This window comes from Gossypium hirsutum, chromosome A08 (genome assembly GCF_007990345.1).
Source record: "Gossypium hirsutum isolate 1008001.06 chromosome A08, Gossypium_hirsutum_v2.1, whole genome shotgun sequence".
Lineage (NCBI taxonomy): Eukaryota > Viridiplantae > Streptophyta > Magnoliopsida > Malvales > Malvaceae > Gossypium > Gossypium hirsutum.
In genome coordinates this window covers 24396402-24413229 of record NC_053431.1, presented here as the reverse complement: position 1 = coordinate 24413229, position 16828 = coordinate 24396402, and the positions used below count along the sequence as shown (strand labels likewise).

Genomic DNA, 16828 nt, shown 5'->3' with positions numbered 1-16828 from the left:
CATAACCAAAGCTCCTGCTCCTAAGGAAGACGTCAGCCACCTGCAAACAAACACATTGATTGGTGTGTGGTATCCGCTCGAAGAGTCCATCGCAAATCGCCTAACTCATTTAAACCATTCATAATAGATAAGGAAGACAATTGAGTCAGTCAAGCCTCGAAGAAAAAAGGATCACCAGCCTCGAGCGAATCGATACACAAAATCTAAGCGAGCAGGTCCTAACAGACTTTATTTATTGCATAGATACAAACATGATAAACAGCAACAAATAATTACATTTGGAAATAAAATCAGTGCATTTGATGAACAAATCAGTCCACAAAGAGCTCCCAAGAACCCAAGTCTAATAATCAGCATTTAGAACGCAAATCATCAGCACATTTTATTTATTAATCATCTTGTTAATCACGTTTGTTGCATCTAAAACTGAAAAAGTAAGTAGTGCCATGGACAGAAAGTCTGAAAGTGAAGCGGAAATCACCAAGTCAATTCACTTTACATTCAAGATCTTAATTACAGATGCAGTTCCAATCCGATGCAGTGCAACAATGGAATCCCCATTTTGGCAGAGACCCTTTGTCTTGGCATGCTGAATAGCAAACTCCAATGCTTCCCCTGTTGTCTCTTCATGAGAAGCTCTTGCAGATCCAGCATATAAAATCGGGATCAAACCACGAAAGACTAAGCTGTGCCTTGCTGGAGTTTCATCACTGCATGACCAATCGAAAGAATCAGTCTTGATCTCAGGGACAACTGCGGATAAAATGGGTATGCCAGGTCTGTACTTAGCCACCAATTTTGCGGTACTTCCTCCCCTGGTTAAGACCAATATAAGAGCTGCTTTTGCTGAATTTGCTGTTCTAACAGCTGAAGAAGCCAGGCTTTCCAATGGACTCATTGGAACCGGTGAGTGTTCCATAATCCTTTTGAAGACATCTCCATAATCAAGTGTGCTTTCTGCTTCTAAGCATATTTTGGCCATGGTTCGAACTGCAAGTTCCGGGTAAGCTCCAGCTGCAGTTTCACCACTTAACATCACACAGTCTGTACCATCAAGAACTGCATTGGCAACGTCAGTGGCCTCAGCCCTGGTTGGCCGGGGAGACTTTATCATGGATTCCAACATCTGTGTTGCAGTGACAACGGGTTTTCCTTGGATATTGCACTTGTAAACCATCACTTTCTGTGCTAGAAATATCTTCTCAATTGGAATCTCCATTCCTAGGTCACCTCTCGCCACCATAAATGCATCTGAATTTGTAAGAATGTCATCAAAATTTGCCACCCCTTCTTGATTTTCAACCTGCCGCACCGTTTTTAAGGAAATAACAACTGTCAAGAGAAATTACAATGACCTAGAAACTATTAACATGTCAACATGGGGTGAAACTACCGGACGGGTCCTTGAACTATAGGTTTAGTAGCTAATTAATTCCTTTATTATAAAAGTCACGATTTAGTCCCTATTCATTTAATTTAGAAACAAATAGGTAAAATTGTACATGGTAGTAAGGTTAAACGTTAGAAAAAGCTAACTAATGTTTTAAAGTGAAGTGAAAAGAATTGAGTAGTTTAGTCATTGTCATGTTTTAGGAAAAGCTGATTTTTGGGTTTTTTTTACCATCACTTCAAAACTTGATAATTCAACATTTTTTCCTACATTCAATATTATCACGTCTAAAATTTTACCTATTTGTTTCAAAATTAAATGTACATGGACTAGATTGCTCACTTATATGGTAGAGGGATTAATTTGTTCTTCAAAGGTTCAACCTGTAGTAAAGAAAATACCCATTATCTATGTCTACCAAATTGAAACCATTGAATTTCATTATTGGATGACTTCTCTCCTTCAGAATTTCCAGTTAGCATAATGTTCCTACCTACAAGTTTCTAACAAAGTCGGGAAAAAGCAAATGAAATTATTGATTCTGGCTCCTATTGCGATAAATTTAAAATATAAGTCACATCTGAAACCATCCATCAAACATACCTTCGACATGAGAATAATATTCTTAGCATGCTTTCCAAGCAGCTTACGAACCTCCACTAAATCTGAGCCTTTTCGAACAAAAGAAAGAGCAATCATGTCAATTTGGTTGGGAATTCCCCATTCCAATATATCTTCCTTGTCTTTGTCTGTCAGGGTTGGGAGGTCAACAATGACCCCTGGAAGATTAACATTCTTCCTCTCACCGAGAAGTGCAGAGTTCTCACAGCGACAGTGCACCAAACCCTTTTCTTTGTCACATGATAAGACTGTAAAAGAGATCGTCCCATCTGCACAAAGTATAACCATCCCTGCTTTGACATCTTCGGCCAGCTTTTTATAACTCATACTGATCAGTTTTTCATCGCCCTTTTGTAGAAATCAGAGTATTTTTATACTAAATAGAACATAAATCAGAGTTTTTATATACAACCTATGACACTACTTTAGGAAACTCTAAGTTAGGAAAGATACTAAATAGGAGATATGATCCCTTAAAATAAGGGATTTTAATAAAGAAAATATCTACAAAATATTCCTAAAATATTTACAGAATATTCCTACACTCCCCCTCAAGCTGGAGAATATACATTGTATAATCCCAGCTTGAATAGGAATTTATTGAACACAGGTTTTGGCAAAGCCTTGGTAAGAATGTCTGCAATCTGTCCTTCTGAAGGAATGTAAGAAAGAGTGGCTGTCTTTTTGTTGACTTGATCAGCAATAAAATGCCTATCAATTTCAACATGCTTTGTTCGGTCATGTTGAACTGGGTTCTTGGCAATCTGAATGGCAGATTGATTATCACACAAAACTTCAAAGTGATCCTCCTGATTTGTGCCAAGTTCTTTTAGTAATTTAAGTAGCCAAATTCCTTCGCATATCCCCAAAGCTAGTGCTCTAAATTCAGCTTCAGCACTACTTCTTGAAACAACAGATTGTTTCTTACTTCTCCAAGTTGTAAGGTTACCCCAAACAAAAGTGCAGTACCCACTAGTGGATCTTCTTTCAGTGAGATCTCCAGCCCAACTAGAGTCTGTAAAAATCTTAACAGTTCTGTCTTGTGTCTTCTTAAACATTAAGCCGTGTCCTGGAGTTTTCTTCAAGTACTTGAGAATTCTATTTGCTGCTGCCATATGCTCTTCAGTAGGATTAGTCATGTGTTGACTTATCACATTTACGGGAAAAGCTATATCTGGCCTTGTCAAGGATAAGTAGATTAGTTTCCCAACTAACCTTTGAAATTTCTCTCTGTCTACTAAGGACTCATCTTCTTTATTGAATCTCAAGTTTGCCTCCATTGGTGTATCAGCCGGCTTACAGCCAAGAAAACCAGTTTCTTTGAGTAAATCAAGTACATACTTTCTCTGGTTGATCACAAGTCCTTCTTTTGATCTTGCCACCTCCATTCCTAGGAAATACCTTAGCTTTCCCAAGTCCTTGGTTTCGAATTCCCTGTTTAACAACTTCTTCAAATTGCTAATCTCTTCCTCATCATCTCCAGTAAGAATGATGTCATCCACATACACAATTAGGATAGCTTTCTTATTTGTAGAAGTTACCTTGATGAAAAGCGTATGATCGGCAAGGGACTGCTTGTAGCCATTTTGAAGAATGACTTTAGTGAACCTCTCGAACCAAGCTCTGGGTGATTGTTTTAACCCGTATAGAGACTTGTTGAGCTTGCAAACCTTGTTGCTACCTTCAATAGACTTTGAGCCAGGTGGCAATTGCATATAGACTTCTTCCTCAAGCTTGCCATTAAGAAATGCGCTTTTTACATCAAGTTGGTGTAATTTCCAATCGCAATTTACAGCCAAACTTAGGAGTACTCGAATAGTGTTAAGCTTTGCCACAGGTGCAAAAGTTTCTGTGAAGTCTATCCCATATGTTTGCGTGAAACCTCTGGCCACTAGTCTAGCTTTGTATCGTTGGATACTGCCATTGGAGTTATACTTTACAGCAAAGATCCATTTACAGCCGACAGCCTTTTTTCCTTGAGGAAGGTCTGTAATGGTCCAAGTAGCATTTTTCTCTAGTGCACAAATTTCCTCTTCAACAGCCCTTCTCCATTTTGGATCCTTTAGAGCTTCAGCTATGCTTGTGGGAACCTGTTCTTTATCCAAAGTTGCTGTAAATGCTTGAAAAGACGGCATCAATGAATTATAACCAGTAAATTTTTCAATAGGATGCTTGGTGCACTGTCTAACCCCTTTTCTAATAGCAATAGGAAAGTCATCTAGAGTAGTGGACTTACTGATTTCTTCTTCCATTTCGGCAGCTGGACCCAAATCCAATTCTCGGCAAGAATCAGATTGCAAAACAGTCTCAGGGATATGTCTTCTTTTTCTTGTGTAGACACGAAGCTGTTTGGGTGATGGTGTTTTTTGAAGACTGTCAATTGGAGTAGGTGTATTTTCAGGAAGAGTGTTTAAAGTGGGTGTAGGTGAATTAGTCATAGGTACTACAGGAGAATCAATGGGAGCATTCACAGGTGACAGATCTGCAGGTAATGGCGAACAAAATGGCAATTCTGAAGGTTGAGAATGAAGATTAGAAGGAGATACCTGTTGTGGCTGAAAATCACTCCATGTTTCCCCCTGAATTTCAGCCTGAGTGAAATAGGAATCCTGCTCATAAAATGTTATATCCATAGTGGTGAAAAATCGTTTAGAAGGAGGATGATAGCATTTATAACCCTTCTTAAGTGAAGAATACCCAACCAATACACATTTTAAAGACTTAGGATCTAACTTGGACTTATTAGGAGCAATATTTTGGATAAAAACAGTGCAGCCAAAAATTTTAAGTGGTAGAATGGAGGAGATAGGCTTAAAATGAGGAAAGTGCTGCAAAAATATAGATTGAGGCGTTTGAAATTTTAAAACCTTACTAGGCATCCGGTTGATTAAATATGTGGCAGTTAATAAGGCTTCCCCCACAAATATTTAGGAACATTAGTGGTAAATAGAAGAGAACGAGTAACTTCAAGAAGGTGCCTATTTTTTCTTTCGGCAACGCCGTTTTGCTGTGGGGTTCCAACACAAGAACTAATCTGAACTATGCCCTTTTCCTTAAAAAAAATCACCTAAAGACCTAGCAAAAAATTCACTGCCATTATCAGATTTAAAGAGCTGGATTTTAGACCCAAATTGAGTGAGAACCATGTTATAAAATTGCACAAAAACACTAGCAGTTTCAGATTTATCTTTCAGCAAATAAGTCCAAGTTATCCTACTGTGATCATCAATAAAAGTGATAAACCACTTACAATTATCAGCATTCTTCACCCGAGAAGGGCCCCAAATATCACTATGGATCAAAGCAAAAGGGTAAGAAGGCTTGTATGTAGAAGGAAAATAAGATGATTTAGTATGTTTGGCAAGAGAGCAAACTTTGCAAGAAAAAGAATTAGGCCTTTTATTAATGAATAGAGCAGGAAACAATTTTGCAAGGTATTGGAAACTAGGATGGCCTAAACGAAAGTGCCATAACATAACAGTATCAACTTTTCCTAAAGCGGTAAATGACTTGGAGATCTCGATTTTAGGAGAGGTAGGGAGGATGTAGAGACCATTATGCAAGCTGGCCTTACCAATCATCTTCTTCGAGTTCAGTGCCTGCAAAGTACAATCACGATCATTAAAAATTACAGAGCAGTGCAAGTCTGTGGACAATTTACTAACAGAGATGAGATTGCACGCCAGATTTGGTACAAAGAGAACATTTTTAAGTGCAATCTGTTCATTGAGAATAACAGTGCCATGTCCCTCTATTTTGCACAAGGTACCATCAGCCGTTTTGACAGCTTTACCAAAGGTATGGAAAAAATTGTGAAACAATGCCTTGTTACCAGTCATATGATCTGTAGCACCAGAATCGAGGATCCAATTAGGAGTCAACTGGGAGGAGAAAAATGCAGTAGAAGAAAGGTTACCTTCTGGATCTTTTATGACCAGATTACCTTCACAAGACCCTTCAAGAAAATTGTTGCCATTCAATCGATGGCAGGTGATAGTCAGACCAGACGAATCTATTGGAGCATCGGAACCAGAATAATTTTCTAGATTTGAAGTAATCTCCGAAGTAGGAGAAGGAGTTTCGGACATGGTCTAGGTTGAAAAAGAAATCGTAACCTAAGCTGATACCATGTAGAAATCAGAGTATTTTTATACTAAATAGAACATAAATCAGAGTTTTTATATACAACCTATGACACTACTTTAGGAAACTCTAAGTTAGGAAAGATACTAAATAGGAGATATGATCCCTTAAAATAAGGGATTTTAATAAAGAAAATATCTACAAAATATTCCTAAAATATTTACAGAATATTCCTACACCTTTATATCATAGTCAGTAGTTATGGTAATTTCTTGACCCTGTTTCAGCTGAACTTTTCCCTCCTTCAGAAAGCCAGTTCGGATCTCAGGACCCTGGATGTTCACAGATGAAGAAACCCTTAGGATTCATCAGCTTTACCATGTTCTTGTAGTTAAGACAAATTTGAACAAGAAAAGAAAAGAAAAAAGAAAAGCCATGCTTTAGACAAGATTCTGGACGTTGGTTGTGTGTGAATACACGGAGCTGTCAGATATATATATGTTCAAATGATAATTTATGTTAGGTTTTATGAAGAACAGTTACTAAAGCTCATAAGCGAATAGCATCAAATCAATTCTTACATTGCTGGTTCTAACACATTTAATCTTCATCATTAGAATCTAACCTTCTCGAAATTGGTTAATTTCATTGTAGACTTCAAGCATTCCAACTACAGCAGATATCATCCACTTCACCCTTATTTGGCTAATAAATCAGCCTAGTAATATAAATACACATTGGAATACAACAGCAGGAAACATTAAAAAAAAGGATAAAAAAAGAGACAAATTGAGAACAATACCAATTCCATTTTGAAATTAAACTTTGTAATGACTAATCGCAGCTTAATTTATCTTACAAGCAAGGAAAGAGATTATGCAGTATATACACTCTATTACATAACTAAATTATGCTCTACTATGAGGATAGCACTCTTCTACTGCGTTTCGAAGCAAACTATTGAAGTATGTAGTCTTCAAAATCAAACTTTTTATACAATTCGTAAACTACCCATAACTTCAAACCCCTAAATTGGAGACTGGTTTATTAAAAGGAACGTGCAAATGCAATCGGATCGAAGCTAGCAGAGAGACAAATATGAGATTTTAGAGGGGGAAAAGAGAAGGATTATTTGTGGAAATACCTTGGTATCGAGCATGACAGCGCACAAAACACCGGTATTGACCATGGCGGACCTGAGATTATCAAGAGTCTCCTGATGATAGGCATGAGATCCATGAGAGAAGTTAAAACGAGCGACGTTCATGCCGGCCATCAACAGCTTCTCGATCATAGGGACCGATCTTGACGCTGGTCCCAAGGTACATACGATCTTAGTCTTGGGCTTCTTCTCCGTAAATCCATGATGATTATTCATTTTCTAGGCAACAGATTTAGAAGAAGATGATGATGAGATTTGTGAAAAGGTTGTTTGCTCACTGTGTAATTGGTTGTGTAAATAGGTAGAAGACAATCAATAAAACAGTTGAAAATTAATGAGAGAAGCATGTTTGGGAACTGGGGCCACCACTTTATTTTTATTTTAAAATTTTCCTTACCGTACAATTAAACTAATAAGAACATATCCGGCCAAAAGAAAACAAATCAAGAGTCACGTGGCACATTATTGTTACACTTTTACCTTTCGGTTGCTCACTTTTCAGGGGTCACTCCTTCCAAAATTCCTCACATACAACTCGCATCCACCCCTCGACTTTGTATACACGTAAGCCCTGCTCATTAACAGTCACTTCTGACAATAATTGTTATATCTAATTTGATGTATTAACTGTCCTATTGAACTTATGGGGATAAACCCCTTAATCAATATGCTTTGAATTTACTTATGAGAAGATGGCACATAGCACCTCAAGGTTATAGCTAAAAGTATATAAAAATTATTGTCCCTAAACAAAAGAGGGATACACTCTTTTTTTTTCCTTCTTTGACTAACTCCATAACCACTATAATTAGATCGATGTACATAACAACTCTTTGGCTTATCTTAATTAATGTGAATTGCCCTACATCCTCTACATTGTTTGATTTTAGTAACAACAATTGGTGTGATGAGCATGGACCATTTTCGTCATAACAATTTTTTGATGGAAAACCTAGAAACCAACATCCCCACCGATCAAACTCAAGACCAAACTCACAACATTTAAAAAACCAGACAAATAGAAACTTTGGAAATTATTGTTACGATCCACTACTATACTAAGCCTTATCCATACCAACAATATTTTGAGCCTTACCCAAGTTATCAAAGCCAAGCTTATGCTACTCAAAAATTGAGTACCAACTCCTAACAATTGTCAATACTACAAGAACAATTTAAAGCTTTTCAAGAACTATTTTGGCAATCTCAGTAGTCCTAACAATGTCGAAAACAAATGTATTAACTGTTGGAAAAAAATCCTATTTGAAAACGATTTTCTTGCATAACGAAAATTTAAAAATTTGAAAATTAACCCGATTTGTGATATTTATAGCAATAAACTTTAACCGAATTTGTACCTGTATTTTTGGATAAGTGAATCCTTGATGTTTTCCAGCTTTCAACTAAACGATCTTTTTCGTTATTCTTGTACCACGAATTGCTTCAAGTGTAGGCTCGAACCAATTGAACTGAAACACAAAACTAGAAAAAGTTTTCTCCTATTTTGGGGTGAAAACAAAAATTCTCTCATCTTTAATAGAAACCGATAGAATTGTTATTCTGGAAAAATATATTTAAAAGTTGAGAATAAATTCTCTCTATTTTTTGGCAGAATAACAATCTCCTAAAAGTTATGTATATAGCTCTACCTGTGCCATTTATTTATAGTAAGAGAAGGTAGAACCCTTGTAGAGTTGTAAATGTTTATTTTAAATAGAAAAACAAGGGTAGATTGAAAAGGAGCAAACCAAAAAACATTGCAACCCTAGTGATTGGCAGATTAAAGAAAATTAAGATAATATTAAGTTACCCAATGTGCAGTGGGGTTTACAAGTAGCCCTATTGAGGAAAAGGCAATAAGTACAATATACTATTATGAGAGAAGATACTCAGTAAAAAAGAGAACGGCGTGTCGGAAATACTACTGAGGATAGAGTGTTCAATGAGCCTTGTCCTAAGGAGGACAATGGGGGTACATCTTGATAAGCTTTAAGAGTTCAGAATTTACAAATGTGGTAGAGGGAAACGATGATTCATACCCAGAAGCATGTAGGTAAAGTGAGAATCCACCAAGATAACAAAACATGTAGAAACCATCAAATTTTGTCATTGGGATATAAGCTTGACCATGAACTTATGGTATTAGCGATCGAACCACCAATAAAGAAAGGCGAAAGTCGTATGAGAGCTTTCTAGATCAGGCATGGTACGGAAGCCTAAGTAAAACAAGGGGTAAAGTATTTTATTTTCTTTTAAGTGTAACAACCCAAACCCAGCCTAGACGTTATGGCCGAATCTATGATGTCACATTGGAGTGAGTTTTGAAAAGCGTAGTTTTACTAGAAAAGTCCATTTGTGTTAAAACCTCATTTATGTTCTTTAAGAGAGGTTAATTTATTTGTTCATTTGTTAATTTATAGGTTTGATTTGCAAAACATGACCCATACTAAATCGTTGTCACACTTTGAAAACATTGTTCATAGCAAAAGCTTTTAAACAAGTTCTGTAGCTTGGTAGTTGAAAATCATTTACTTTTTGAAAAACCTGTATCCTACTACTAGCAGATATAAGTCAATTTAAATAAATCCCCAAAAAAAATGAAAACTTAAAACGGCCTTATTACGTAAAATTTACCCAAACAAAACTACTTTTACCCAAAACTCCAAAACGAAACATAAACAGTGGTGTGGCTCCCCACGAGTCCCGCGCAGCACCGGCCCGCCTAAGGATTACCTGCACAGATAGGCAGAAAAGGTGAGTTTATGAAAACTCAGTGTGTAATCCATATTTATCAAACAGCCAAACATACAATGTTGAACAGTCTGGGCCTAAGCCCGTATCAGTCGCAATATCAGTGTGGGCCTTAGCCTAATACAGTAACAGTATCAATGTGGGCCTTAGCCCATTTCAGTACAGTATCAGTAATGCACATAAAGATCCTACCCATCTATCCTCTACACTCCACTCCGTCCAACCCCGCACTTCATGTAGGGATAATATCGACCCACCCATCCCTACACTCAAAAATATAGTACCGGTTCAGCATAAACAATTTTTGCAGCTGAGTTGCCAGTAATAGGCTTATAGCCTTTCAGTACACTTCCTCCAATATCATATATCCCACCCCATGCAATGTAACATAATATAAATGTACATAAATAATAAAGATGGCATACTCAACATTCAGATATCACACAAGAGTATTTTCGTCATTTACCTCTTCGGGGTATAACAGTCATAACATAGATTAGGGTTTAGGTATACTTACCGACCCATCAGTAGGTCCACAGTCGTCTCGTGCGACCTGTGCAACCTTAACAATTCAACAGTGAAAATAAGTCTATGCCCATAATACAGCCTACTTGGGCCCACATGCTCGTGTGGCCTAATAAGCCCAAATAGTGACCATGGCCATGTAAATAACACATTCAATCCAATAGCCTCTACACCTCCGTGCGTTTACCTGTGTGAGACCCACGAGCCTGTTATGGCCCAACGCGACCCAAAACGGCCTGAGACTATGAGTTCGCTCATGGTGGCCTCTACAGCCAAACATATGAGTTTATGCATTCAATTTACCATATGAGCGAGTGCACGCTCATATAGTGTGTATGAACATGCTTTCTGGCTTTTGCCGTTTAACAATAGTGTTGTGTGGTTACACACCTGTTAGAGAGTTGCAGCTAAAATGCCTCTGATATTAAGAACCTAAGACCATTAACAATCTCCTATTAGTCCAACACCCTCGATAATAGAAAGCCATACTACCCTTGAATAAGATATTTTAACCAAATCATCACCACTTACCAATCAACAGTTGTAACCCCTCATTGTTCCAACTCACGTATTCTCCCCAACACTTAACCCTTCACAAAAACGGTTAACCAAATCATAAGAATCTGAAATCCCACACAAACATATCTAAGCTTAACATTTACCAAAAGAAGAGTTATCACTTGCACAGGAAAAAGTAATCGGCTCCACACCTTGTTTAAAGAGATTGAATCCTTAGCAACATTCGTAACAAAAAGAGAATGCTAAAAAGATCTTTCCCATGATAAAAAGAAATAACAATTGTTAGCCCTAAGAGGAACATAAACTGAACCTTTAAGAGGAAAACCAAATAAGGTTCCATTAGGGAGCACTTACCAGTACATAAAGGGATTTCGACAGTCCCACAGCAAGAAACGATCAAGCACAGAGAAGAGAAGCATAGAAGATGAGAAGAAGAGAAGGACGATTTCTAGGTCTTGACAGGGTTTAGCCAAAGCAAAAGCACAGGGTAATCGATCAAGATAAGTTTAGAGAGAGCAAAAGAATGAAGAAGGAGAGAATCAGTTCCCCAAGCAAGGCCCAAAATCGAAACAAAATTGTGAGAAAAGGAACAAAGGATATTCGGCCAAAAGGGTAAGTTACCTAAAGAGAAATAGAATGATGGCCAGAAATCGGTGCACTAAGGTTAAGGAACAGAGAAGAATCGATGAACCAACGAACCCAAACGTACCCCAGACACAATTCAAATAAGGGATGGCTCAGGAAACGAAAGTGAATTGAAGAGAAAAGAAGTTTCCAAAATTGAAAAATAAGACTAGAAAGAGTTTCCCAAACTCAAAACCGAGTTCTCTTCAGCATCAAGAGTCCACCAACGACACTAACACTTCTTCTCACCCATCACTCCTTGATTTCCTCCTAAAAACTCTCCCCACATCCCCAAACCGATTACCATTCAATCTTCCCTCTCAACCTTTAACTTTCAGCTATACGCTCCCACACAACCACTCAACCATCAGAGTTTCGGTCAACCTCAACCACCTACCTTGCGAGCGCAGCAAAATATTACTCCTTTGTGCATAGGGTAGCTCGAACTTAAGACCTCTAGACACACCCACATGCCACTAACCAACAAGCTAACAGGCGTTAGATATGTTTTTCCTATTAAAATTTAAAAGCTCAAAAACAACGTGCAAGGGCTTATTCAACAAAAAGTCAAAATTTTTGCTAAAGCCTAGATTTGTACACAAGGCTTCTTACACTACTCAAGACCCTTAACCATCACAACAAGTAAGCCAACATGCAACACAACACACAATCAAATTACTGATGAAAATTGGAGCGTTACAACTCTAACCCTTAAAAGAAAATTTTGGCCTCGAAATTTACCTGCTTAAAACAGATGAAGGTATTGTTGCCGCATCGCCTCCTCGGGTTCCCACGTGGCTTCTTCAGAACTTTGATTACGTCAAAGTACCTTAACCAGTGGAATAGTCTTCCTCCTTAAAACTTTCACATTGCGGTCTAAAATCTGAACCAGCTCCTCCTCAAGGGTCAGATCTGGTCTAACCTCAATCTCCTTAGTTGAAATGATGTGCGTAAGATCAGAACGATATCGCCTCAACATAGAGATGTGGAACACATCGTGAATCCTGTCCAACTCTGGAGGCAACTCAAGTTGATAGGCAACTGGTCCCACACGCTTCATTATACGGTAAGGCCCAATGAACCTAGGGCTTAACTTGCCCTTTCGGAAAAACCTCAGTACCTTCTTCCATGGTGAAACCTTGAGAAAGATTAGATAGTCCATAGAATATTCAATCTCCTTACGCTTCAGATCCGTATATGACTTTTGTTTATCTGATACTACCTTCAGTCGATCCCGGATTAATCTGACCTTATCCTCGGTATCAGATACTAGCTTAGGACCCATAATTCGCCGCTCACCCAACTCAGTCCAACATGAAGGAGTACGGCACCTACGACCATACAATGCCTCGTAAGGTGCCATCTGTATGTTGGACTGGTAGCTATTATTGTATGCAAATTCTGCCAATGGTAAGTATTCCTCCCAACTGCCCCAGAAGTCAATCACATAACTCCTTAACATGTCCTCCAATATCTGAATCACCCTCTTTGACTGACCGTCTGTCTGAGGATGGAACGCAGTACTGAAGTCCAACCTTTTACCCAATGCCTCATGTAACTTCTTCCAAAACCAAAACGTGAAACGTGGATCCCTATCAGATATTATAGAAACTAGTACCCATGTAGTTGCACTATCTCAGACACATACAGCTTAGCCAGTTTCTACAATGAGTAATCAGTACGAACATGTATGAAGTGGGCAGATTTCATCAGTCGATCTATGATAACCCATATTGAATCCTTCTTAGTAGGCGTTAAGGGCAGCTCACTAACCAAGTCCATAGTCACTCTCTCCCACTTCCACAACGGAATCTTAACTAGCTGAAGTAACCATGAAGGTAACTGATGCTCCGCCTTAACCTGCTGGCAAGTCAGGCATTTACTCACAAAATTGGTAACCTTACGCTTAAGACCCGACGACCAATATAACTCACGAAGGTCTGGATACATTTTATTCATGCTAGGATGCATAGCGTAAGGGCTACTATGCGCCTCTTGCAGTATAGACTGCCTCAAATTAGTATCTTTCAGTACACAAATTCTCCCACAAAAACAAAGTACCCCTTCACTATTCAGTCCAAAATCTGAAGTTTCCCCATTCTCTATCTGTCGAAAACGAGAACTCAAAGACTCATCCTTCAATTGTTTACCTTTAATCTGTTCAATCCACCTCAGTTTTAACTTGAAGTTCGGCCAGCAAACTACCATCATCAAATAAGTTGAGATGAGCAAACATTGCCCTTAAATTAGTAACAGTTCTACGGCTCAATGCATTGATTACCACATTAGCCTTACCAGAATGGTACTCAATCGAACAGTCATAATCCTTAAGCAGCTCTATCCATCTATGCTGCCTAAGGTTTAACTCTTTTTAAGTGAGGAGATACTTAAGGCTGTTGTGATCTGTGTAAATGTCACACTTCTCACCATACAAGTAATGCCTCCAAATCTTTAGTGCGAAAACCACCGCTGCCAACTCCAAGTCACGTGTCGGGTAGTTCACTTCATGTGTCTTAAACTGACGAGATGCATATGCCACTACCTTACCCTCTTGCATCAACACGTATCTCAAGCCAACATGTGATGCATCACTGTAGACAGTGAATTCCTTCCCAGATTCTGGTTGAATTAAGACAAGGGCCTCAGTCAAAACTTTCTTAAGTTTTTTTAAACTTTCCTACTGCTTATCAGTCCAGTTAAATGGTACCCCTTTACACAACAACTTAGTCAAAAGTGCAGCAATCAATGAAAATCCCTCAACAAACCGTCTATAATACCTCGCTAAACCCAGAAAGCTTCGGATCTCAGATACTGACTTAGGTTGCTTCCAACCCAGAACCGTTTTAATTTTTTGAGGATCAACCCTAATCCCCTCAGTAGACACCACATGACCCAGAAAAGTAACCTTTCAAAGCCAGAATTTACACTTACTATATTTAGCTTATAATTGTTTCTCTTTCAAAATCTGTAGAACAACCTAGAGATATGCGTCGTGCTCTTCTTTAGTCCTCGAATACACAAGAATGTCGTCTCTAAACACCACTATGAACTGATTTAGATATGGCTGGAACACTTGGTTCATCAAATCCATAAAAGTCGCTGGTGCATTTGTCAGTCCAAACGGCATCACTAGGAACTCGTAATGACCGTAACTAGTCCTAAATGCTATCTTGTATACATCAGTCTTCTTGACCTTCAGTTGATGGTACCCCAATCGAAGATTAATTTTAGAAAAGAACGAGGCTCCTCGAAAATGGTCGAATAGATCGTCAATCCTCGATAAGGGATACTTATTCTTAATAGTCAATTTGTTCAGTTGTCGGTAATCAATGCATATATGCATGGTTCCATCATTCTTTTTCACGAACAAAACCGGTGCTCCCCACGAAGACACACTATGGCGGATAAACCCTCGATCTAATAACTCTTGAGTCTGAGCCTTAAGCTCTACGAGCTCATTCAGTGCTATCTTATAATGAGTGATAGACACCGGAGCTGTACCAGGCAAGAGCTCTATCCCAAACTCAACTTCACGGTTAGGAGGTAACCCCGGTAACTCATCAGGAAAGATATTTGAAAAATCCTTAACTATTTTGATATCTTTCACAGAAGAAACCTCAGAACTTAAGGCACTGACGTAGACTAAATACGCCTCACAACCCTTACGCACCAACTTCTCAGCTTTAAGTGTAGAAATCACATTTGACAAATAATTCCGATGCTCTCTAATCACAATTACCTTATCACCCTTTTTAGTTCTCAGTATCATTCGCTTTGCAACACATTCCAAATTTGCCCGATGCTTAACCAGCCAGTCCATGCCCAATATTATGTCAAATTTCCCACAAGAAAGTTCCATTAAGTAAGTTAAAAAGATCATTCCTTGAACCTCCAAAGGTACATCCTTAAACAATTTGTTCACTCTCACTGACTGCCCAAATGGGCTCAACATGGTAACCTCACTTGTAGTGTTTTCAACCATTGTACCTAAAGTCTCAGTCACAATGCATGTTATATAAGAGTGCGTAGATCCAATATCAATCAATGCAGTATAAGGTACATTATGAATAGAGAACATAACCGTAATAACATCTGGGGCGTCTCCATCCTCTCGACGGCGTGCAGCATAAACCAATGCTAGCTACCTTGCCTCAGTACGACCCACACCTCTGCCCGGTGCTCCATGCCCACAGCCTATACCATTTCCACCCCTAACCTGACCATGGCCTCTCGGTGGCTGTTGAAACCCTCTTTACAGCTGAACAGTACCCACACCAGTAGCTTGCATCTGATCGGCCTCCGCAGACAATCCCTGATACGGTGCTCTATAGATCTACACCTAAAACATGCCCCTATCCGTACCCAGCACTCACTCTGATGGCGTTTCCCACAAATATTACAAGGCTGCGACCCAAAAGTAGCAGTAGAATGCGCAAGCTGAACTTGAGGGTTCCCAAACCCTCTTGTTCCTTCCCCTATCTGACTCACGATTCTGACGCTCAGTGCATTTCACATTCTCGCGATCTTTGTCTTTTCCACTAGCACAGCAAAATCTTGCTCCCTCTGTGGAGCTATCAAAACTCGTAAATCATCTCTGAGGCCGTCCTCAAACCGAATGCAATGCTCATACTTAGTGGCCACCATGTCTCGAGTATAGTGGCTTAATTGCAAAAATTTCGCCTCATATTCAGCTACGGACTTATCCCCTTCAGTCAGATTTAGAAACTCCCTTCTGCGGGCATCCACATAGCTAGCACCCACATATTTCCCTTGGAATGCACTCTTGAAAAACTCCCAAGTCAATCGGTTAGGCTAAGTACCCTCTTTCACAGTAAGCCACCACTGATAAACTTCATCTCGCAACAACGATACTGCCCCTTTTAGTTTCTGCTCTTGGGTGTAGTCGAGGTCATCCATGATCCTCTCTGTGGCCTCTAACCAATATTTAGCAACATTAGGGGCAACTCCAGCGATACCCCTAAATCTCTTATCCCCATTAGACCTGAGTTGTTCTATTATTGACCCACGACCCACAGTACCAGTATTGAGCCTAGCGACCCTCTCTAGAATTCACAGCATAGCTTGGTATAGTACGTCGTCCCTAGCTACCCCAATCGTGTGACCAAGTTTCAATCACAGTTGAAGTCGGTGCC

At 39.0% G+C, this 16828-nt stretch overlaps 1 protein-coding gene across 1 annotated transcript; it reads right to left on the bottom strand.

Annotated features, from left to right (window-relative positions):
• Positions 1-313: 313 nt before the first annotated feature.
• LOC107924049 (pyruvate kinase, cytosolic isozyme) lies at positions 314-7598 on the bottom strand. Its single transcript, XM_016854355.2, has 4 exons — positions 7239-7598; positions 6334-6426; positions 1994-2359; positions 314-1303 (listed from the first exon to the last, which is right to left on the bottom strand). Exons 1-4 carry the CDS (start codon positions 7470-7472, stop codon positions 491-493), a joined length of 1506 nt encoding a protein of 501 aa, XP_016709844.1. The 5' UTR covers positions 7473-7598; the 3' UTR covers positions 314-490.
• Positions 7599-16828: the final 9230 nt, after the last annotated feature.

What these genes read in the sequence shown, in the direction of transcription:
- LOC107924049 (XM_016854355.2), bottom strand. Translation starts at nt 7,472, where the DNA reads ATGAATAATCATCATGGATTTACGGAGAAGAAGCCCAAGACTAAGATC. An exon ending in CTGTCATGCTCGATACCAAG is followed by an intron (nt 6,427 to 7,238) that starts GTATTTCCACAA and finishes GTGAACATCCAG; the next exon opens with GGTCCTGAGATCCGAACTGG. An exon ending in ATATTATTCTCATGTCGAAG is followed by an intron (nt 1,304 to 1,993) that starts GTATGTTTGATG and finishes ACGGTGCGGCAG; the next exon opens with GTTGAAAATCAAGAAGGGGT.